Source organism: Ranitomeya imitator, chromosome 4 (genome assembly GCF_032444005.1).
Source record: "Ranitomeya imitator isolate aRanImi1 chromosome 4, aRanImi1.pri, whole genome shotgun sequence".
Classification (NCBI taxonomy): Eukaryota; Metazoa; Chordata; class Amphibia; order Anura; family Dendrobatidae; genus Ranitomeya; species Ranitomeya imitator.
This window is the reverse complement of record NC_091285.1, coordinates 257325013-257344630: the sequence shown is the minus strand read 5'-3', so window position 1 is coordinate 257344630 and position 19618 is coordinate 257325013. Positions and strand designations below refer to the sequence as shown.

General features: G+C 38.3%; 1 protein-coding gene across 9 annotated transcripts in view; it reads left to right on the top strand.

Annotated features, from left to right (window-relative positions):
- Positions 1 to 19618, top strand: part of NAV3 (neuron navigator 3) — a 1008138-nt gene that overhangs the window by 964397 nt on the left and 24123 nt on the right. For all 9 annotated transcript variants that reach the window (XM_069764543.1, XM_069764542.1, XM_069764540.1 and 6 more), the window contains 7 exons: positions 2889 to 3061; positions 5404 to 5557; positions 8523 to 8697; positions 9316 to 9422; positions 11330 to 11425; positions 16812 to 16980; positions 18950 to 19185. In XM_069764543.1, coding sequence (XP_069620644.1) covers positions 2889 to 3061; positions 5404 to 5557; positions 8523 to 8697; positions 9316 to 9422; positions 11330 to 11425; positions 16812 to 16980; positions 18950 to 19185 — 1110 coding nt within the window. The remainder of the gene's footprint in view (positions 1 to 2888; positions 3062 to 5403; positions 5558 to 8522; positions 8698 to 9315; positions 9423 to 11329; positions 11426 to 16811; positions 16981 to 18949; positions 19186 to 19618) is intronic.

The following is a 19618-nucleotide window of genomic DNA, read 5'->3' as shown; positions in this document are numbered from 1 at the left end:
GTCTCCATTTTTCATGATCTGGGGTCGGTTGAGGGCTTATTTTTTGCGTGCCGAGATGATGTTTTTAATGATAGCATTTCGGTGCAGATACGTTCTTTTGATCGCCCGTTATTGCATTTTAATGCAATGTCGCAGCGACCAAAAAAACGTAATTCTGGCGTTTCGAATTTTTTTCCCGCTACGCTGTTTAGCGATCAGGTTAATACTTTTTTTTAATTGATAGATCGGGCGATTCTGAGCGCGGCGATACCAAATATGCGTAGATTTGATATTTTTTTTATTGATTTATTTTGATTGAGGCGAAAGGGGGGTGATTTAAACTTTTATGTTTTTTTTATTTTTTTCACATTTTTTTAAACTTTTTTTTTAACTTTTGCCATGCTTCAATAGCCTCCATGGGAGGCTAGAAGCAGGCACAGCCCGATCGGCTCTGCTACATAGCAGCGATCTGCTGATCGCTGCTATGTAGCAGAATTGCACGTGTGCTGTGAGCGCCGACCACAGGGTGGCGCTCACAGCGACGGGCAATCAGTAACCATAGAGGTCTCAAGGACCTCTATGGTTACCATTCACAAGCATCGCCGACCCCCGATCATGTGACGGGGGTCGGCGATGACGTCATTTCCGGCCGCCCGGCCGGAAGCGGTAGTTAAATGCCGCTGTCTGCGTTTGACAGCGGCATTTAACTAGTTAATAGGTGCGGGCAGATCGCGATTCTGCCCGCGCCTATTACGGGCACATGTCAGCTGTTCAAAACAGCTGACATGTCCCGGCTTTGGTGCGGGCTCACCGCGGAGCCCTGCATCAAAGCAGGGGAGCCGGCATTGGACGGTATAGTACGTCCGATGCCGGTAAGGGGTTAAGGTATAAAGTAAATTGGTCAAGGACTACTCAACAATACTGCACTTACTGTGGATATATTTGCTTTGGAATTTGCATCATAAATCTGATTTGATTTTTGCTCTGGGTTCCAAGGAAAGACAGATCGGATTCTTCCACGCGGATTTGAACTTCTAACTGTCATATGTCGGCACATGGTTTTGCCTCACTCAGTGACACTTATTGAAGCAAACCTGGAAAGGTCACAATATTTACTTTGTAAAATAGTAAGAATCAGTTTGTGGATGCTGTTCATGTGGATTTTGGTCGTGTTTTTAGGCAATTTGTGGATGCTCCTCATGTGGATTTTTGTTATGTTTTTAGGCAATTTGTGGACGCTCTTCATGTGGATTTTGGTTACATTTTGGACAGTTTGTGGATGCTGTTCATGTGGATTTTTGTTATGTTTTTAGGCAGTTTGTGGATGCTCTTCACGTGGATTTTTGTTATGTTTTTAGGCAATTTGTGGATGCTCGTCATGTGGATTTTGGTTACGTTTTTAGGCAGTTTGTGGACGCTCCTCATGTGGATTTTGGTTACTTTTTAAGGCATTTGTGGATGCTCTTCATGTGGATTTTTGTTATGTTTTTAGGCAGTTTGTGGACGCTCTTCATGTGGATTTTGGTTATGTTTTTAGGCAGTTTGTCGATGCATTTCATGTGGAATTTTGTTACGTTTTTGGGCAATTTGTGGATGCTCTTCATGTGAATTTTGGTTTTGATTTTAGGCAATTTGTGGCTGCTCTTCATGTGGATTTTTGTTATGTTTTTAGGCAGTTTGTGGATGCTCTTCATGTGCATTTTTGTTATGTTTTTAGGCAATTTATGGATGCTCTTCATGTGGATTTTGATTAGTTTGTGGACGTTCTCCATGTGGATTTTTGTTATGTTTTTAGGCAATTTGTGGATGCTCTTCATGTGGATTTTGGTTAGGTTTTTAGGCAGTTTGTGGATGCTCTTCATGTGGATTTTGGTTACGTTTTTAAGGCGTTTGTGGATGCTCTTTATGTGGATTTGGTTATATTTTTAAGCAGTTTGTGAACGCTCATCATGTGGATTTTGCTTACTTTTTAAGCACATTTTAGCTTGCAGACATACTACTCATTGTGTGAAGCTGCTTTTTGGTTTGGAGTATATGTACAGCTATATAATTCCAATATGAATTCTGTGGGTCAATTCCATGTTAAGTGATATTAATGGATGTTCAATTAAAGTAGTAATAAACCTTGTAAACTTGCATGTGCATTACTGGCTCTTTCTGCATTTATTTCAAAGTATGCTTATTTTTCTATTTTTCAAATGGCTTTTGGAGATCAACATTTTACAGTATTTTTTGCTTAACAATGGTGTTACAAATACAGGCTATCAACGCCTAATAGCTTATTCATATTCAGTGCCACACTACAGCAAAAGACTAAGGCTTTTAAAAATACTAATACTAATTGTTAGCAAAGCCAGCAGGCATTAACTGCGGCTTTCAAATTGCTCACTAATTAAACACTTGATTTTGCCAGAAAACAGCTATTTTGTATTCAAAACTGTGCAGCCAATTGTATTTTAGGGTCAATCTATGGTTCCTCTGCAAACTTATGTAACTGCTTCGCTATTCGCTTGCTAAACAAATACAAACCCAGCCATCACTCAGCTGGTCCATCTGGCTTAAGTTTTATACATTATTTTTGGTAAATGTTAAAATTGTTGCAGCACCAGTGTGGATAAGCAAATGGGTAATATGAAATAAGAAATGTTTATCAGAAATGTTTCCTGACTTATAAAGCTGTTTTTCTTTAACAAGACAATTAATCATGCTTCCTTATCTATGTATAGATAAAATTGGGAGCAGGCCCTGCCAATGTAGTCAGCGTTTTAGATAAAAGGAGCTGGGAACAAGATGACTAGCTGGGCAGGTTCCCCCTATGTTCTTCAGCTCAAAAAGTTAAAAAGAAAAACATATCTTAATAACCATTCCTTTATGCAGTTTAGCTCGAATAACGTTGTTTTTTTTTCTAGTTGCGAAGTTCCTTCAAGCAAGCCTTTGGTAAGAAAAAGTCCAACAAACCACCATCTAATCATTCAGATATTGAAGAACTTACAGATTCATCGGTGCCATCCTCCCCAAAATTACAACATAATTCTGGAGATTCAAGCTCTTCTACAATAAAACAGTCACCATCCAACTCAGAGTAAGTGGCTTGATTTCCTATAAAGTGGTAATTTGTCTTTATGTAGGTGAATAGGTCTATATATGTGCAAATGCTTAGTTATACTGTATGTGTGTATATACATACAAATATACACACACACGCTGAAAGTGAATGTTGCTGGTTGTAACCTAAGGTATATGTTAAAAAGTAATGAAATAGTATCAAAAAGCTATGAGTGTTCATATCTATTAAGAAGCACTTCCACTAAGTTTTTTATTAATTATGTATTTATTTATATATGCATGTACTACCGCTGCTCTCTCCACTGTCCGGCACCGTTCTTCTCTTTTCAGTGACGTCACCGCAATTGCGACTAGTCACCTCACTCTATGCTCTATGCATGACCAAAAGTCTCTTTTAGATTGAAAGCCTATGGAGCCTTGTTCTGACGCTCCATATGCTTACATTGTAAAAGTCATTTCCAGGTCACGTAGAGCGTAGTGTGACCCGGAGGAGTCTGCACAGCGGTGATGTCACTGAGAAGAGGAGCAGAACGGCGCTGGGCACTGGACCAGAGAGCAGCAGTAGATGAGTATATTAATACACTTACACTACTTTACATGCATATATACACACATTTTATAAATGAAAAGCTTAGTTGGAGTGCTTATTTAACCGTAAAAAGATCAGATAAACTGATGTGGACCTGGAAGATTCGAAACATTTTTGTAAATTCTTTGTGTTCAGTACTTACGTTAAGTAAATCAATTTTTCTGTTATGTGAACTTAGGTCTGCTTTAAACTGGCCACCAAAGAAAAGGCAAAATGGCCTAGTGATCTACAAGCATGGGTCTCGGTAAAACACAGTGTGGTGCATGTGACTGAACATTTTTTTCTGAAATGTAGAATTTGCATGTACTTATGCACTAAAATTTAGCAACACAATAAATGAATAATTGACAATGGAAAGTCACAATTTTGGAGACAATTTAAAGAATGTGTGATCTATTAACAGTAGAGGGTTTGTCAAGGCATTTTAATTCAAAATTTACTAATGAAAGACATACATTTTAGTGTAACTAATTGTTAGATATCCCCAAATATTCCAAATGCACCCAATTTTAAAAAATAATTGCATGTTATAGACAAATATGAGATGTTGGATGGGTTTCCAGACTCAACTAGGTTACGAACATCTGCTGAAAATACCTGATTTTCTGTTTGATTTGTCATGAATTTCCCTAAACTAAAGGTACACTTTGAGCTATTGTAGGCTATTAAGAGTAGCTTAGTTCCAAGTTGATACAAACAATTGTTATTTTCACATTTTTTATCTTTTACCTTTGACATTCACATAGATCGAGGGTAATTTGTTGCTTATAATGAATAATAAAAATTAGGTAATTAGAAATAAGAAATGATGGTAAAATCTGGAGATCTATTTTAATTGGTTTATTTTTAGAGCTAAAATCTTTGCCTGAGAATGACTGTTGTTTCTCTTATCTATCCATAAATCAATAGTACATAATAAATTAGAAACTTTGTAGTAAAGAAAAAGGCCTCATTTTACACTTTTGATATTGCACTCTTCTTTAGCTCTTCCTACTGCGCTCAACACTTACTGTCAACTTGCTGGTTAAAATTGTCATTTGGGAGGTAGAGATGAAGGGAGGCATATTATAATTTTTACTGAGCTGAGAGGTTAGGTTACAGCTTGCAACAGCTGCCCAAGGAGATGTATGGGTTTTAGCTGATGTGGAGGAGTGAGTAGTTGCAGAGAGAGAGAGGCATGGGCTCAGAAATTCTGCTGCTGCTCCTAATTTACCATTCTATCACATCCCAGGGCTGAATTCACAGCAACACAGCTTATTACTTCTGTACAAAATCCTTAATGCTGATGCTTTTGTGTGAGTTAATGACATATCAAAATATAGGATCTCTTATTCTCTATTTGCTCTACATATGTGTGATAGAGAGAGAAGAACAGGACCTTTTTTTCTGTATGCTGTGTGCAAAGGACTTAATTGAACTTTGCTAAGTAGAAACTGACAAAGATGGAGTGTAATTGATACACGATGCAAGACATATGATGGTCCGAAAAATGATCTATTAAAATGTTGAAATGGTTTATCCTAAAACTGCAGTATTTCAACAGATTTCTATTCTATATTACGGTATTTGTTTTTGAATGTATGTGAAAGTGCTGAACTGTTATATTCTTTTTCTATACCTCTATAGGCAGGCATTAGTGCTAGAAGCATCCCCATTTCTTAAAGTGTGCACTTTTCTCTAATATTTTTCCTATTTCATACTAAAATCACTAATTAAATAGTCAATTCATATACAAATAACTAATAGCACATGCTGTATTCTTTTCTAAGGATCTGTGAATGCACCGAAGCAGAAGCTGAGATTATTCTACAGCTCAAAGGTGAACTTCGAGAGAAAGAACTAAAATTAACAGACATACGCCTTGAAGCCCTTAGTTCTGCACATCACCTTGACCAAATAAGAGAAGTAATGAACCGTATGCAGGTTAGTGATTAAACATTGAACTTCTTCAATAGTGGCTATTACATTCTCCCATAAAGCATTATACAAGACACAAAGTGTATTTTATCTGTAGAGAAAAAAAAGTCAGCATATTATATTATTGTTTGACAAATGTTACAGATTATTTTCATGGCTGGTATTGAATAAAATTATTAATCATTGATTTGGGATGTGTTAACGTCATAAAAATATCTTCAGCATGGTACGGTATGTCAATGAGATCGGCACTAAACCGTAAGCAAATGAGAGAGGGCTTGTACCAACTGGATAGTGCTCTGGATAATATTATGAGTTGTTTAGCGCCACCCCGTACCCTTTTCTTGATATGTGATCTATATGTCCTACTGTAGAGGAAATTGTTAGTTGAAAAGATATACATCTGCACATGGGGAAAAGGGAGCCCTCAGCCTATGAGTAATTAATCAGAAGTTTCACAAAAAGACCCCATAGTCATTAGCGTGCATGCCACTGCTTCCTGCTGCCCTCAAAAAGATCAGCATAAGTGGGTTGATCAGTTACAACCCCTTCACGACATGCGCCGTACTATTACTGCGCATGTCATGTCTCCCCGTTTGATGTGGGCTCCGGCGGTGAGCCCACATCACAGTCACGACATGTCAGCTGTTTTGTACAGCTGACATGTGCGCGCAATAGCGGCGGGTGAAATCACGATTCACCCACTGCTATTAACCTGCTAAATGCCGCTGTCAAACGCTGACAGTGGCATTTAGCTATAAAAACATGGCACTATAAAAATGAATAACAATAATAAAAATAATAATAATTTAGCTACCGCTTCCGGCCGCGCGGCCAGAAATGAGCGCATCGCCGCCCCCGTCACATGATCGGGGGTCGACGATGTGTCAGGACAGTAACCATAGAGGTCCTTGAGACCTCTATGGTTACTGATTCTGGCCTGCTGTGAGCGCCCCCCTGTGGTCGGCGCTCATAGCAAACCTGCATTTCAGCTATATAGCAGCGATCTGATGATCGCTGCTATGTAGCAGAGCCAATCGAGTTGTGCCAGTTTCTAGCCTCCCATGGAGGCTATTGAAGCATGGCACAAGTTAAAAAAAATGTTTTTAAAAATATGAAAAAAAAAATATGTAAAAGTTTAAATCACCCCCCTTTTGCTCCATCCTAAATAAAACAATAAAAAAAATCAAACCTACACATATTTGGTATCGCCACATTCAGAATCGCCCGATCTATCAATAAAAAAAGCATTAATCTAATCGCTAAACGGCGTAGCGATAAAAAAATTTGAAACGCCAGAATTATGTTTTTTTGGTCACCGCGACATTGCATTAAAATGCAATAACGGGTGATCAAAAGAACGTATCTGCACAAAAGTGGTATTAATAAAAACACCAGCTCGACACGCAAAAAATAAGCCCTAACCCTACCCCAGATCACGAAAAATGGAGACGCTACGGGTATCGGAAAATGGCACTTTTTTTTTTTTAAGCAAAGTTTTGAATTTTTTTCACCACTTAGATAAAAAATAACCTAGACATGTTTGGTGTCTATGAACTCGTAATGACCTGGAGAATCATAATAGCAGGTCAGTTAAAAAAAAACAAGTGTGGGATTGCACTTTTTTTGCAATTTCACCACACTTGGAATTTGTTTCCCATTTTCTAGTGCAAGACATGGTAAAACCAATGGTGTTGTTCAAAAGTACAACTCGTCTCGCAAAAAATAAGCCCTCACATGACCATATTGACGGAAAAGTAAAAAATTTATGGCTCTGGGAAGGAGGGGAGCGAAAAATGAAAACGCAAAAACGAAAATGGGCCGCGTCTTGAAGGCGTTAATAGATTTTCCTTTCAAGATAACATATTAGCGATATACAGAATATTAATGTTTTCATACTTTGAATGAATTAGCATTGACAATTCTGACTGCTACTGGTAAGCAGCAACCATGGAAATGATAGAATAAATGAAAACGTTCTTAGCGGGGTTTAGCCAGAATTAGCATTTATCATTTATAGGTAGAGTTAGAGTAATGAAGCGGTCGAGCAATACTTCCTGCTGCTCTATTCAAGTCTACTGGGTGGACTGATTGATTGAATATAGTGCTCAGGACTCCAGCGTTGCAAAGCAACAGTGCTAACCACTGAGCCACCATGCTGCCCAGTATTAAAATATTTTATTTAGTTTGCCAAATACTGATTCAAAATACTGTCATGTTAGAGTAGCATTAAATGGGTTGTCTGCTACTCGTAAACTCCATATCAACAGCTCCACTATGCATCATAAATTGAGAACTGCTTATCTCCAAGATCAACGCAATTCCTCAGAATGCACCTCTGTATCCACAAGTAGGCAGGTTACATTGGTGGCTGCTGATTGGCTACAGCCTTGTCTATTCCATCAAAGTGGACTTTGCTATGACTGAATGGTTAAAGCTAGAGCCGAACAGCGACTGTTGATTGGCTGCACTGGTAAAGTGACATTGTCTATGTCATGTGACCATCACAGGACACGATGTTGCGATCCGAGGAACAGCACATATTCAAGAGGTAATTATGTATTTCCTTATTTTATTTTATGATGCAGAGTGGAACTATTCATGAAGGACTGCGATAGTGGACAATCACTTTGAAAATAAAAAAGTTACTTTCATACAATGAAAAAAGTGCATAATCAGAATATAGATGAAGCAACCATAAGCTTTACAAGTGGAATTTAATTAAACAGCACAGTTTGTTCTGGAGAATGAGTTATTGCAATTCTTTGATGTGACATCTGCCATACCAGATTTTCATTAGCACCTTCGGATTTAAAATGTCTCTCTTCTTTGATAATTGAGGTGTTAAAAACTTTTGGAAATAAAACTTTATGCTTTGTGTTTTTTCTACTTTTTTAAAGTTTGGTTTTCAAACTTTTTTTTCCCTTAATCTTCAAAATCTCTATATGTTGATAATTATCGTATTTTGTAGAATGAAATTGAAATATTGAAAGCTGAAAATGACATGTTAAAAGCTGAGACTAACTCTCCAGGAAAACCAGGGCAACCGTCCTCCGAATCGTCCAGCTGCGCATCATCTTCCTCTTCGCGGCAGTCCCTAGGTCTTTCGTTAAATAATCTAAATATGACAGAAACCGTAGCAACAGGTATGCATAATGTGTTATATCGATGTATATAGTGATCAATGCCTTATACACAGTTAAATGCACACCACTGGTGGCACAGTTAATGGAATCGGTCAGAAACTTTTTCTCCCAAAACTGCTAGCATTGTTCCATAGGTGACATGGAAACTAGTTTAACCATCCTCAATCATACATAACTGAGAGAATCAAGTTGTAATGATCATGGGGCATTGATCAACCAGGGAATTGCCCGGCGCTCTTTGCTGCAAACCTTCCCCAATTGGACCCCTCTGCGTTTGATTGGCATCTCTATTTGTTGCCAGAGTCATGCACTGGATCCAGATAAGACATTGTATGGTATCAGAGACAGCTAGAGACGTCCATCAAAAGTGATAGGTGGTTCTTCAATCACAAGCCTAGGAAGCATCCCTTGTTAATAAATGTCCAGTAAATACATGGTCACCTATGCAGCTATTTCAACAATTTGACAATTTGAGTGTAAAAATCGCCAATAGATTTCCTTGAAATCATCAGAGCATAAAGAAGCCTCCACGGATTTGTGTCCACCCCAAAATTTTCATGTAATATGACATGTTGCTAAGCATTTTCTTAATAAAGTGAAATTCTTTTTTTCCCACAGATATTTTATTAGATGATGCTAAAGATGCAAAAGATGGAACATGCCACAAAGAAGGAAGAAATGTCAAAATTATAGTATCTATAAATAAAGGATTTGGAGGGATCAAGGTATTTATTTTGTTGCAAAGCAGGACACTGAATATTTCCTGATTGCACAGACTATCTATGAATTGGTAGAAATATAAAGCTAGATGTATAAGGGAGTGGTCATTTTCCTGTATATTTTTTATTACACTGGCTATTATATTAGCAATTTACTAGACCTGCATATGCGAAGAAAAGCTGCTGAGAACATTAAAGAGAACCTGTCAGCATGATTTTGTAGTGTAAAGTAAATACATTGCTGTAATTCTGCTGCTATACTGATTATATTGATAGTGTTGGTGAAGAAATACGCTTTTTGGTTCTTTAATCACCATTTGAAGTTTTCTGCTAATTAGACTCTGGTGCACAGGGGCGGAGTCTCTCAATGCCTGTCTGTGATTCCCTGTCCACTCTGCCACCTCTTGGCTTTGATTGACAGGTCACTGCTTAGGGTTCAAACAGAGGGGTCAGGTCATTCATAGATAGGAGGCAGCAGAGGGGTCAGGGAATCACAGGCAGGGAGGAAAAGACCCCGTGTTCAGTACTGCCCCCGTGCACCGAAGTCGAACTATGAGAAATCTTCAAATGATTTCTTCACCACAGGTTTCGATTTAATCACTATTACAGCTTTGTCTTTACCTTACATTACAAAATCATGCTGACGGGTTCTCTTTAAAATTCTCAATAATAGTTCTGCAAAGCAACACATAGAAAACCCTCCTTTTTGTTATCACAGGTAATGGATCATCATTAAAAATTACACAATTCATGTTAAATATTTTTCTAACCCCTTCTGCACCAGTATGCAGCCTTAATAAAGCACCTTGATTTCAGTGCTCACACATCTCCACAGTAGCAGAGCTTTACTGGACACTGCTGTGTGTACTGTGCATGTATACAAGCATTTATCTCAGTTTTTTTGTTTAAATACAGGGTGGGCCATTTATATGGATACACTTTGGGTGGGCCATTTATAAAGTTGCGGTAAAAAATGGCCGACTTCAAAATAGCCACCATGGGCACCACCCATCTTGAAAAGTTTTCCCCCTCCCATATACTAATGTGCCACAAACAGGAAGTTGATATCACCAACCATTCCCATTTTATTTAGGTGTATCCATATAAATGGCCCACCCAGGTGTATCCATATAAATCGCCCACCCTGTACATCACATTATGTAACGAGCATAATTGAAGCACCTGCACTATTATTTCTGAAAAATAAAGGCAGCGATTCAGAGCAGCCATATGTGCAACTGATTTAATTAGTCACATAGCCACTTTTCTTGCAAGAATAATCAGAGCAATCTCTACTTTCTTATCCTACGTTGGCACTAGACATAGTTTTATCCTACTGGAGAAGAGCTTATGTGCATCTTTTGTGAGATAAATCTGTAGATTGTAAATGGGTGGATCATTTAGGCTAGTTTCACATTTTCAGTCAGAAGGGCTGCGGATGGCATCGTACTTCCTCCCTGAAGCCCCCTCTACTTCTCCATGCGTCCTGTGTTGCCCTGCATACCTATCTTTAACTTTGGGTATGCAGGGAGATGCTTTGTATGCGGATGTGTCCGCATGCAGCAATTTGATGTGTGCAGTGACCGCACGGAAACGCAAAATTTTATTTTTCCATGTGGTCGCCGCACACGTCAAATCAACGCATCCGGACGCATCCAAATACAATGCACGTCCCTGCGTACCCAATGTTAAAGATAGGTATGCAGGGCAACGCAGGACAAATGGAGAAGTAGGTAGAGCATAAGTGGGGCTTCAAGGAAGAAGAAGGGAGGAAGTACTCTGCCATCCGCAGTCCTCCCAACCACAAATGCGAAACTAACCTTTACTCTATTACTCCACTAATTTTCTCTATTCAGTTGTATTTACATGTTAGTATCTTCAAATTTATTGCTACTATGTGAACTTTTTTCTAGGATGCAAAAAGTCATCAATATCTAATAGGATCTATTGGTGTTAGTGGGAAGACCAAATGGGATGTACTAGACGCAGTTATTAGACGTCTCTTTAAGGTAAATTGAAATTTGTAAGATTTTATATGACAAAGTGTATGAAAACACATTGTGACTGGATTACTAATCCTGGCCAACTTTTAGACAATGCACATGTAGATAGGTAGGCTTAAAAAAGTGCTAGATTTATCTCAAGGGTTTATGATGTTTGATGAACGTGGTATATATTCAGAGACAGTCCAACTTGCACCATCTATTTGCTGGCTTTTGCTTTGTCCTCTTAGTTTCAACAAATAGTGGCACAATTTCCAAGCACAAACTCAAAATTTGAAGGGAACTTGTTAGCTGATTAATGCTGCACAAACTATGGGCAAGATTATTATGGCTTATATTTAGAGACAGTCCAACTTGCACCATCTATTTGCTGGCTTTTGCTTTGTCCACTTAGTTTCGACAAATAGTGGCACAATTTCCAAGCACAAACTCAAAATTTGAAGGGAACTTGATAGTTGATTAATGCTGCACAAACTATGGGCAAGATGATTAGAGTCTGGCTGCACAATTGCAGCTAGTGTGTTTTTCTGTGATATGCTCTGAAAGATTTAACTAGACCAGTGCCACCCCCAGCCAGCTGCTCCCTGCACCACTCTAGTCGATTGACAGACCTATCTCTATGTACACAGAGGAGAGGCCTGTTAATCACTTTGATCACTGAAGGAATAAACCGGCCAGGGAATGTACCAGACTAGTATTGTCTCTGCCTACTTTACCCTGATGGAACTTTAAGTTATGTTTTCTCTGAAACTCTGGAGAGTTTTGAGCAGCATGAATCGACTGACCGGTTTCCTTATGTCATTGAGTCACTCGCACACTTTCTGCTAGCACACTGCCCCTAGATGAGAAAATTGTGTCTTTGGTCTCATTCACACATCAGTTTTTGTTGTACATATTCTGTCTGTTTTTTTAAATGGACATAACATGGACACATTAATTTTATCCGGAATATTCACACTTTTTTTTGCAGACTAATGAGCCACCAAAAAATGTAGATAAGTCTATTTTGATCTGATTAGTGGATCAAAGTTGCCCATTGAGGTGAACGAGCCATTGAAAAAAAAACCCAGATAGCTTTGAGATGTCATTTGTGTTGGCACTTCCTTTCTCACTGAATAGTTCTTAGGAAAAGCTTCCTTTGTGCAGCATCCTTTTTCCCCTATAAAACAAAAAAATGGCAAATTGTAAAAACTGCATATATACAGGAGCTGGGGAGCAAAAAAACACAATAGGGTCTTACCCAGATAAAACAGAAAATATTTAAAAGGTTATGCTAACCTGATAGAGTTGTGCTTACACAACAATGTATAGGTATAAAAACTCCAGCTGCTGTAGATCCACAGGTCATCTGACTGATACAGAAGATTATGGAGAGAAAACTTGGATATTTCCTTGTAACTGATGAGTAGAGTTGAGTGAATTTCTTTGGGTCCCCGCTTATTTGGCAAGCTATAGCCTGTGTGTTTGGCTGTCCATGCATTTGCTGTGACAGTGACACAGCCGCAACACTTACAGCTGTGGTGCTGATCAGCTGGCTCGCTCCATGTATCCGGGTTCCCTCTGCAGCTTATTCGGTAAGCGCTATAGCTTGCCAAATAAGCGGGGACCCGAAGACATTTGCTCAACTCAACTGATAAGTAGATTGAGGATCCAAAGCCAGGAGTTAGTATAAATGTGGTTTGTAATCTACGCATTTTGAAGTAAACAAACACTCCTTCTTCAGGATTCAGCCACATCTGATGTGGCTAAATCCTGAAGAAGTGTGTACTTCGAAAGGCGTAGATTACAAACCGCATTTACACTAACTCCTGGCATTGGTTCTTCAGTCTACTCATCAACAGTGTGGAAATATCCACATTTTCTCTCCCAAATAATTTGTAAAAACTGTCTCAGATCAAAAATGGATCCAACTCACTGAAAAAAATTAGTTTTTTTCTCCTATGTGAAAAACTGACAAGTACATTTGGTCTACAACACATAATAGACGTCTGCAAGTTTCTTCGGCACAGATGAATCCGGTCTGGCCCATGTAGAATACTACCACACCACTATTTTATCATGTGTAGTACATTTAACACATTGTAGAGTGTATTTATGAAACGATGCACACTTTATCTGTAAGCAAGAGACTTGCAATCGTGATGGATATGTTTTTTCCATCACCAACCATTACCAGTAAGATTCCAGGCACAGTGAAGCACATTAGAGCCACTCATGATGGTTCATTTTTCCTCTTTTATAGCACTCCACCTAAATGAAATGAGTACTTACCGGTAATTATTCATTATCTTCATGGGTTTACAACACTCTGCAAAAATAAAATGAAATCATATAACTACTGCCGACTTTGATGGCAGATTTAAGAAGCTTTCAATTGAAATTAAAGTTCATGTGTTTCAACATTGCACTCTGGGAAGTGATTAATTTCAGATTATCACAGGGCAGGAGAAATAAAGGGCTGACCCTCCAAAAACCATTGTTGCTTACAAATCAGGACACGTGCTTGAATCCTGTATAAACACTGTCTTTTCTTTCTCTAAAATCACGTTCAGTTTCTGACAACCCCTTGCTACTTTCCCAAGGCTCCACTGAAATGTCACTTTTTTCATGTACGAGTTCTATCCACAGATAGAACTTGTATCTATCTTTGGGGCTGTCCACATATCTGTGTATATTGGTCACGACTCACGAGTCAAACTAAAACCCATAAAAAAGCTTGGATGCTATCTGTGTTCTTTCCTTGCTTTTAACATTCTAATGTACTGTAGATCATGGTTTACAATATATCTTTTTCATAAAAGAAAAACACTGCTGAAATGCTGATGGTAAAACCTTACAGACTGACCAAATACTGATGAAACTCGGATCAAAAACACTGACTTCTGTAGGCGGCCTAGTGGTGTTTTTTATGGCAGATGTTAAAGTTGATTCTTCTAAACACGCTGGATTTTTATGCCGCAATCCCAGCGTCTAAGCTGCCATTGGAAGCATTGAGCAATGATCAGATTCCTATAAAGTTAGCCTCCAATACGTTAATCTCTTAATTTCTAAAACATATACAATATTAGGGGATTAGGATAAATATGCTGTTCTGTAGGATCCTTAAGCCAGGCAAATGGAATATCATCTGGGACATTCTGGAACCAATTAAAAGTATTCTCTACTTACCAAGAGTAGAAATTTCCGTAATGATCCTATGGGTAAATACCTTTCTGTATCAACAGTGTGAAAAAACATTTTTAGGAACAATATGTTTTCATTTATATTTTACATAATTAGTGGTATTTCAGTTTCGGTAAAGAAAAATTATTCTTTTTTATGAAAAGATATTCAGTTTTTCAAGGTGTCTAAGGGGTACCATTTCTCCTTGTGTAGAGTGGTGCCATGTCAGTGTAAGGAGACTTATCGGCCATGCAGTGCTTCTCTGAGGATTTAAATATGCAAATAGCATACATTTTCCACTTGTCAATTTTGGACAGCTTGTTGCCATCCAGTAGGCATTTTCATTTTATTTATTTTAGTTTTTAGTTTTCTACTAGAAGGGTGCATCTACTGGTCATGTGGGGGGCCAACAAATGCAGGACTGATTGCAAGACACAGGTGTGATATGTGTGCAGTCACTGTAACAACCCAAGCACCTGAGTGTCCACAACACGGCCAGGAAATTTATATCTGCTGGAAGTAAATCATGACTGTTTCTAATAAAAGGCTCTAAATCTTGATGACGAAAATTGTGAGGCATTGATACTAAAAGGATATTATCAAAAATGAATATAGTGTATGCCATTAACAGGCTGAATTCAATTAAACCATAATATCTCTTGGTATTTTCCATCCATATTCGACATCAGGAAAAAACTCTTGTCCCCTTATGTATATAGCACCAACATATTCCACAGCATTTTACAATTCTGGTCCTGCCTAGACAAATTCAGACATTACATACTGTTGTACCAGACTAATTACCAATACAGTGAGGGCCCTGATCAAAAGAGCTTACAATCTGCAAGGAAAATCTTAGGCTATGGTCATGCTATCAGTATTTGGTCAGTATTTTACCTCAGTATTTATAAGCCAAATCCAGGAGTGGGTGATAAATACAGAAGTGGTGACGTGTTTCTATTATACTTTTCCTTGGATTGTTCCTCACTTGGCTTTGGCTTATAAATACTGAGGTAAAATACCGACCAAATACTGAACGTGTGCACATAGCCTTAAAGGTAAAGGTGTTTAATTTGTATTTCCACCTTAAACATTTATGTATTGCATTGTCTGGAAACCTCCACCTACCTGACTCCCTTAGAAGTGAAGCCTTGACTACCTCTCTCCATTATTTTTCTGGATGCAATGGTAGGGGACTGCGTCATCACGTGAAATAGTGTTTGAGGACCCCAATTCTGGAAGTAGCTGTAGGTCCCAAAAATATACGGCTATCTTATGGATTTATTACAAATGCCTAAGGTGGGCATATCACCTTAACTCCCTCATTCTACAATTCTGTAATGTGCCTTTAAACGATATTTTTAATTAAAGTTCTCATGCAACTATAAATATATTAATCATTCTATACATGATCTAAGCTGTCACTGTTGCAACACTCTGGTCCGCATTTATTTAAAAAATCGCTAAATCTTTAGTGTTCTTTGTTAACTCCCATCACTGCATATTAATCATATTTTACATTTTGTGCAAATTATGCCAGCATACTATTTTTAGTCTCTTTAGTACACTTTCCAGCCCTATATAAGAGAGAGAGAGACTAATGTGTCATACGCTATGAGCAATTCTGTAAATTGTAACTTGATATATTTGGACAGCACATTTACAACAAAAAAAGTCACAAATTGTGCAAAGTGCTGTGTATAAACTCAATGATAAATGTCCCACTTCATGTCATACGTGTACAACATACCTGCATGGGTCATTTCTAGAGTTGAGCAAATTTTTTCGGGTCCCCGCTTTTTCGGAAAGCAATAGCGCTTGCCAAATAAGCTGCAGAGGGAACCCGGATTCATGGAGCGTGTCGGCTGATCAGCTGATCGACGCCGCAGCTGCATATGTCATGGCTATGTCACAATCACAACACATGCATGGAGATCCCAATACACAGACTCTCCATGCATGTGGTGTCACACAGCCACGACACATGCAACAGTGCCGGGTTCCCTCTGCAGCTTATTCGGCAAACGCTATAGCTTGCCGAATAAGCGGGAACCTGAAGCACCAACAGCATACAATACCAATGGACGCCATTAATGTACATTGATTATACATCTTTTACACATAAATAAAATTGGAGCTTATGTGGCCAGGACAGATTTATTTTTTACTGTATTTAATTCTTGCATTTCTTTTCACCTCAAGTTCAACTCCATTCTATTTGGCTTTTTAGGAATATGTATACCGTGTGGATCCAACTTCCAATTTAGGCTTATCCTCAGACACCATCACCAGTTATAGTATTGGTGATGTAGTTAGATCAAATAACACAGAAGTGCCTGAAATGTTACCTTGTGGATATCTGGTTGGAGATAATAATATCATCACTGTGAACCTAAAAGGTAAATTATAGATATTATTATTTATATTTATTTGTTCTATACATAAGTTTATTGTAATGAACTGTCAAATTATTTACTGCTTATAACTTAGAAAAGTTGGATAGTAATGGTTGAGTTATTATTAGATTTTCCTTGCTGTAAATGGCATAAACCTACTGTAGATTTATACATCCAGATAGTTATTGCCATTTGATTCATGCCTGAGAGAAGTTCAATGATCTGCCAAATTATCATCATTAGTATTTTTAGTTACATATATAATGATGCACAGCAATTTATAATTTGTAGATAAAGAAGAGACTCACAAACACGAGCCCTCGCCATATGTCCATAGGTTACGTGCACACAAAGGTTTATCTAGGAGAAAGCGCATCAAACTAGGCACCGTGCAATCAAAAGGCGGCAAAAAATGCTTCAGTATAAATAAAAATTCTTCCAAAACTCTTTCATACTCTTCACAACCACTTCAGGAAATGCAAAACTCTTCCAAAAACTTCTCAAAGGAGCCGTTTGTGAAGCAGTTTTGGAGAGGATTTTTTATTTTTTCTGAAGTACAGCCTTTCGATTGGACATTGCCAAGTTTGGAAGATTTTCCATCCAGGATCAGCACTTACTTTCCTCCCATCAGTGACATGAACTTTTGTCCCATCAGGTGTTCTTAAAATCTCGAAGAAGAACAAAAATGCTCAAAATGCTAAACATATGAACAGCAAAGTGGTTTTACAACCGGAATGAATAGGGAGAGTCTTTCAACATTTTTGAAGCAATTTTTCAGGTGTTTTTGAGCAAAACCTTGCCACTTAGACATTATACATTCTGCAATTAATTCTGCAAGATGCAGCTTCCAGAAACTAGACACAACAGAACAGCTAATTGTTGAGTTAGTTTATGTTTAAACTCATGGTATCTTCATTAAATCACCTCATAAAAGACAAATCACAAGTTATAGGTAAACACAACCATCAAAATACCTCCTATACCTATAGGACTGTTTAAGCGGAGACATGGCTGTGTTTGTAGTTGGAGGTTAAACTTGGATCTGATTGTAAGTTAGAAGGAAATTAGTGAGAGATGCAATACCTTATGTCTGCAGGATTAGATTATACCAGGTTGTTTGCATTCTATAACACATTGGTATACACAGGAGATATGGACCCCCACAAAACAGGAGGGTGGCTGTAGACAAGACTATTTTGAAAAGTTTTTACTTTTATTGCATCAAAGCAATTAAAGAGAGCCTGTCAGAAGCTTCTACACCCCCCAAAACTCTATATGACTGTGTAGCCCTTGAAAAGGATCAGCAAGTTAAACCTTTTATGACTCCAAAGTGTTGCACCATCAGTGAGAAATCACAATTTAAAGTTCTGTGTATTGTAGCAGGTGTTTCCTGCCATGTATTGGAGCCAATGAGTTCTCAACCAGCGAAGAATAGTGCTAGGCAGGTAAGGGGATGTAAGTCATTCGTCATTCCCCAATGCATTTCCAGACACTTATACAGAACTTTAAAACATGTTTTCTTACCGCTGATTTATTGGTTTGAGGTCATAAGCAGATCAACTTGGATGAGGCACAAGTTTCTGACAGGACCCCTTTATAACAGTTGCTAAAGATAATCATGAGCTTTCTTTTTGCCATCGTAGAGGAAAAATAAAATAGACCTTACTCTACCAAAAAATATTTCACTGTTAATGTGAAATATTGCAGAAGGATTCAATAGAGATAAGCAAGAGGAGCCCAGGAGGCCTGCAGTTCGCACTGCCCTGGTCCGGCTGCCATGGAGTACCATAGAGGAGAATGGGCCGAATTAGTCCGATTCTCATTGGAGTGTGTTCTGAAGTTATTTTCTTTTAAGACTGTGTGCTACACTACCCTGTAATGTGTTGATTAATGTACATGCAGTATTTTACCTAGGAACATAACTTAATTTTAGAAAGTTGGATCCCAGTCAAATATGAATTTTCTTTCCTAGGTGTAGAAGAAAACAGCTTTGACAGTTTTGTGTTTGATACCCTCATTCCTAAACCAATTGCTCAGCGTTATTTAAATTTATTGACTGAACATCGCAGAATTATATTATCTGGACCCAGTGGAACAGGAAAGACATATCTGGCTAACAAACTGGCAGAATATGTTGTAAATAAAAATGGCAGAAAGAAAATTGAGGAAGCAGTTGCCACCTTTAATGTGGATCACAAATCAAGCAAAGTGAGTAAACAGAAACGGTTTTATGCATCCCTTCAAAGGTTCCAGAATAAGGAAAGTAGCTCAGCTTTAAATAAACCATCACAATCAGCAATATGCTATCCAGCATATCATATTTTTTACTAAACCAATCTGTGCACAGAAATAAAAATAACTGTAGCATGAGGGCAGTGTTTCCTACACTCCAGTCCTGACGTCCAACAAAGCATGTTTTCACGATATCATGCAAAATATCATACACTGAGACATGGAAGGTCAGGGTTTTTTTTTAGCTCCTTTCACTTGGTGTTTTTGCTGTGTAACAGCTATTTTAGCTGTGATGCTGTGCCTGTAGGGTGGTGTGACATGGAATCATGGGGACCCAGCCTTGCAGCATGGGTGCTGTAGGTTACAAAGTTGCTCTGCCCGCTGTTGCACCATCGATACACGGCGACCT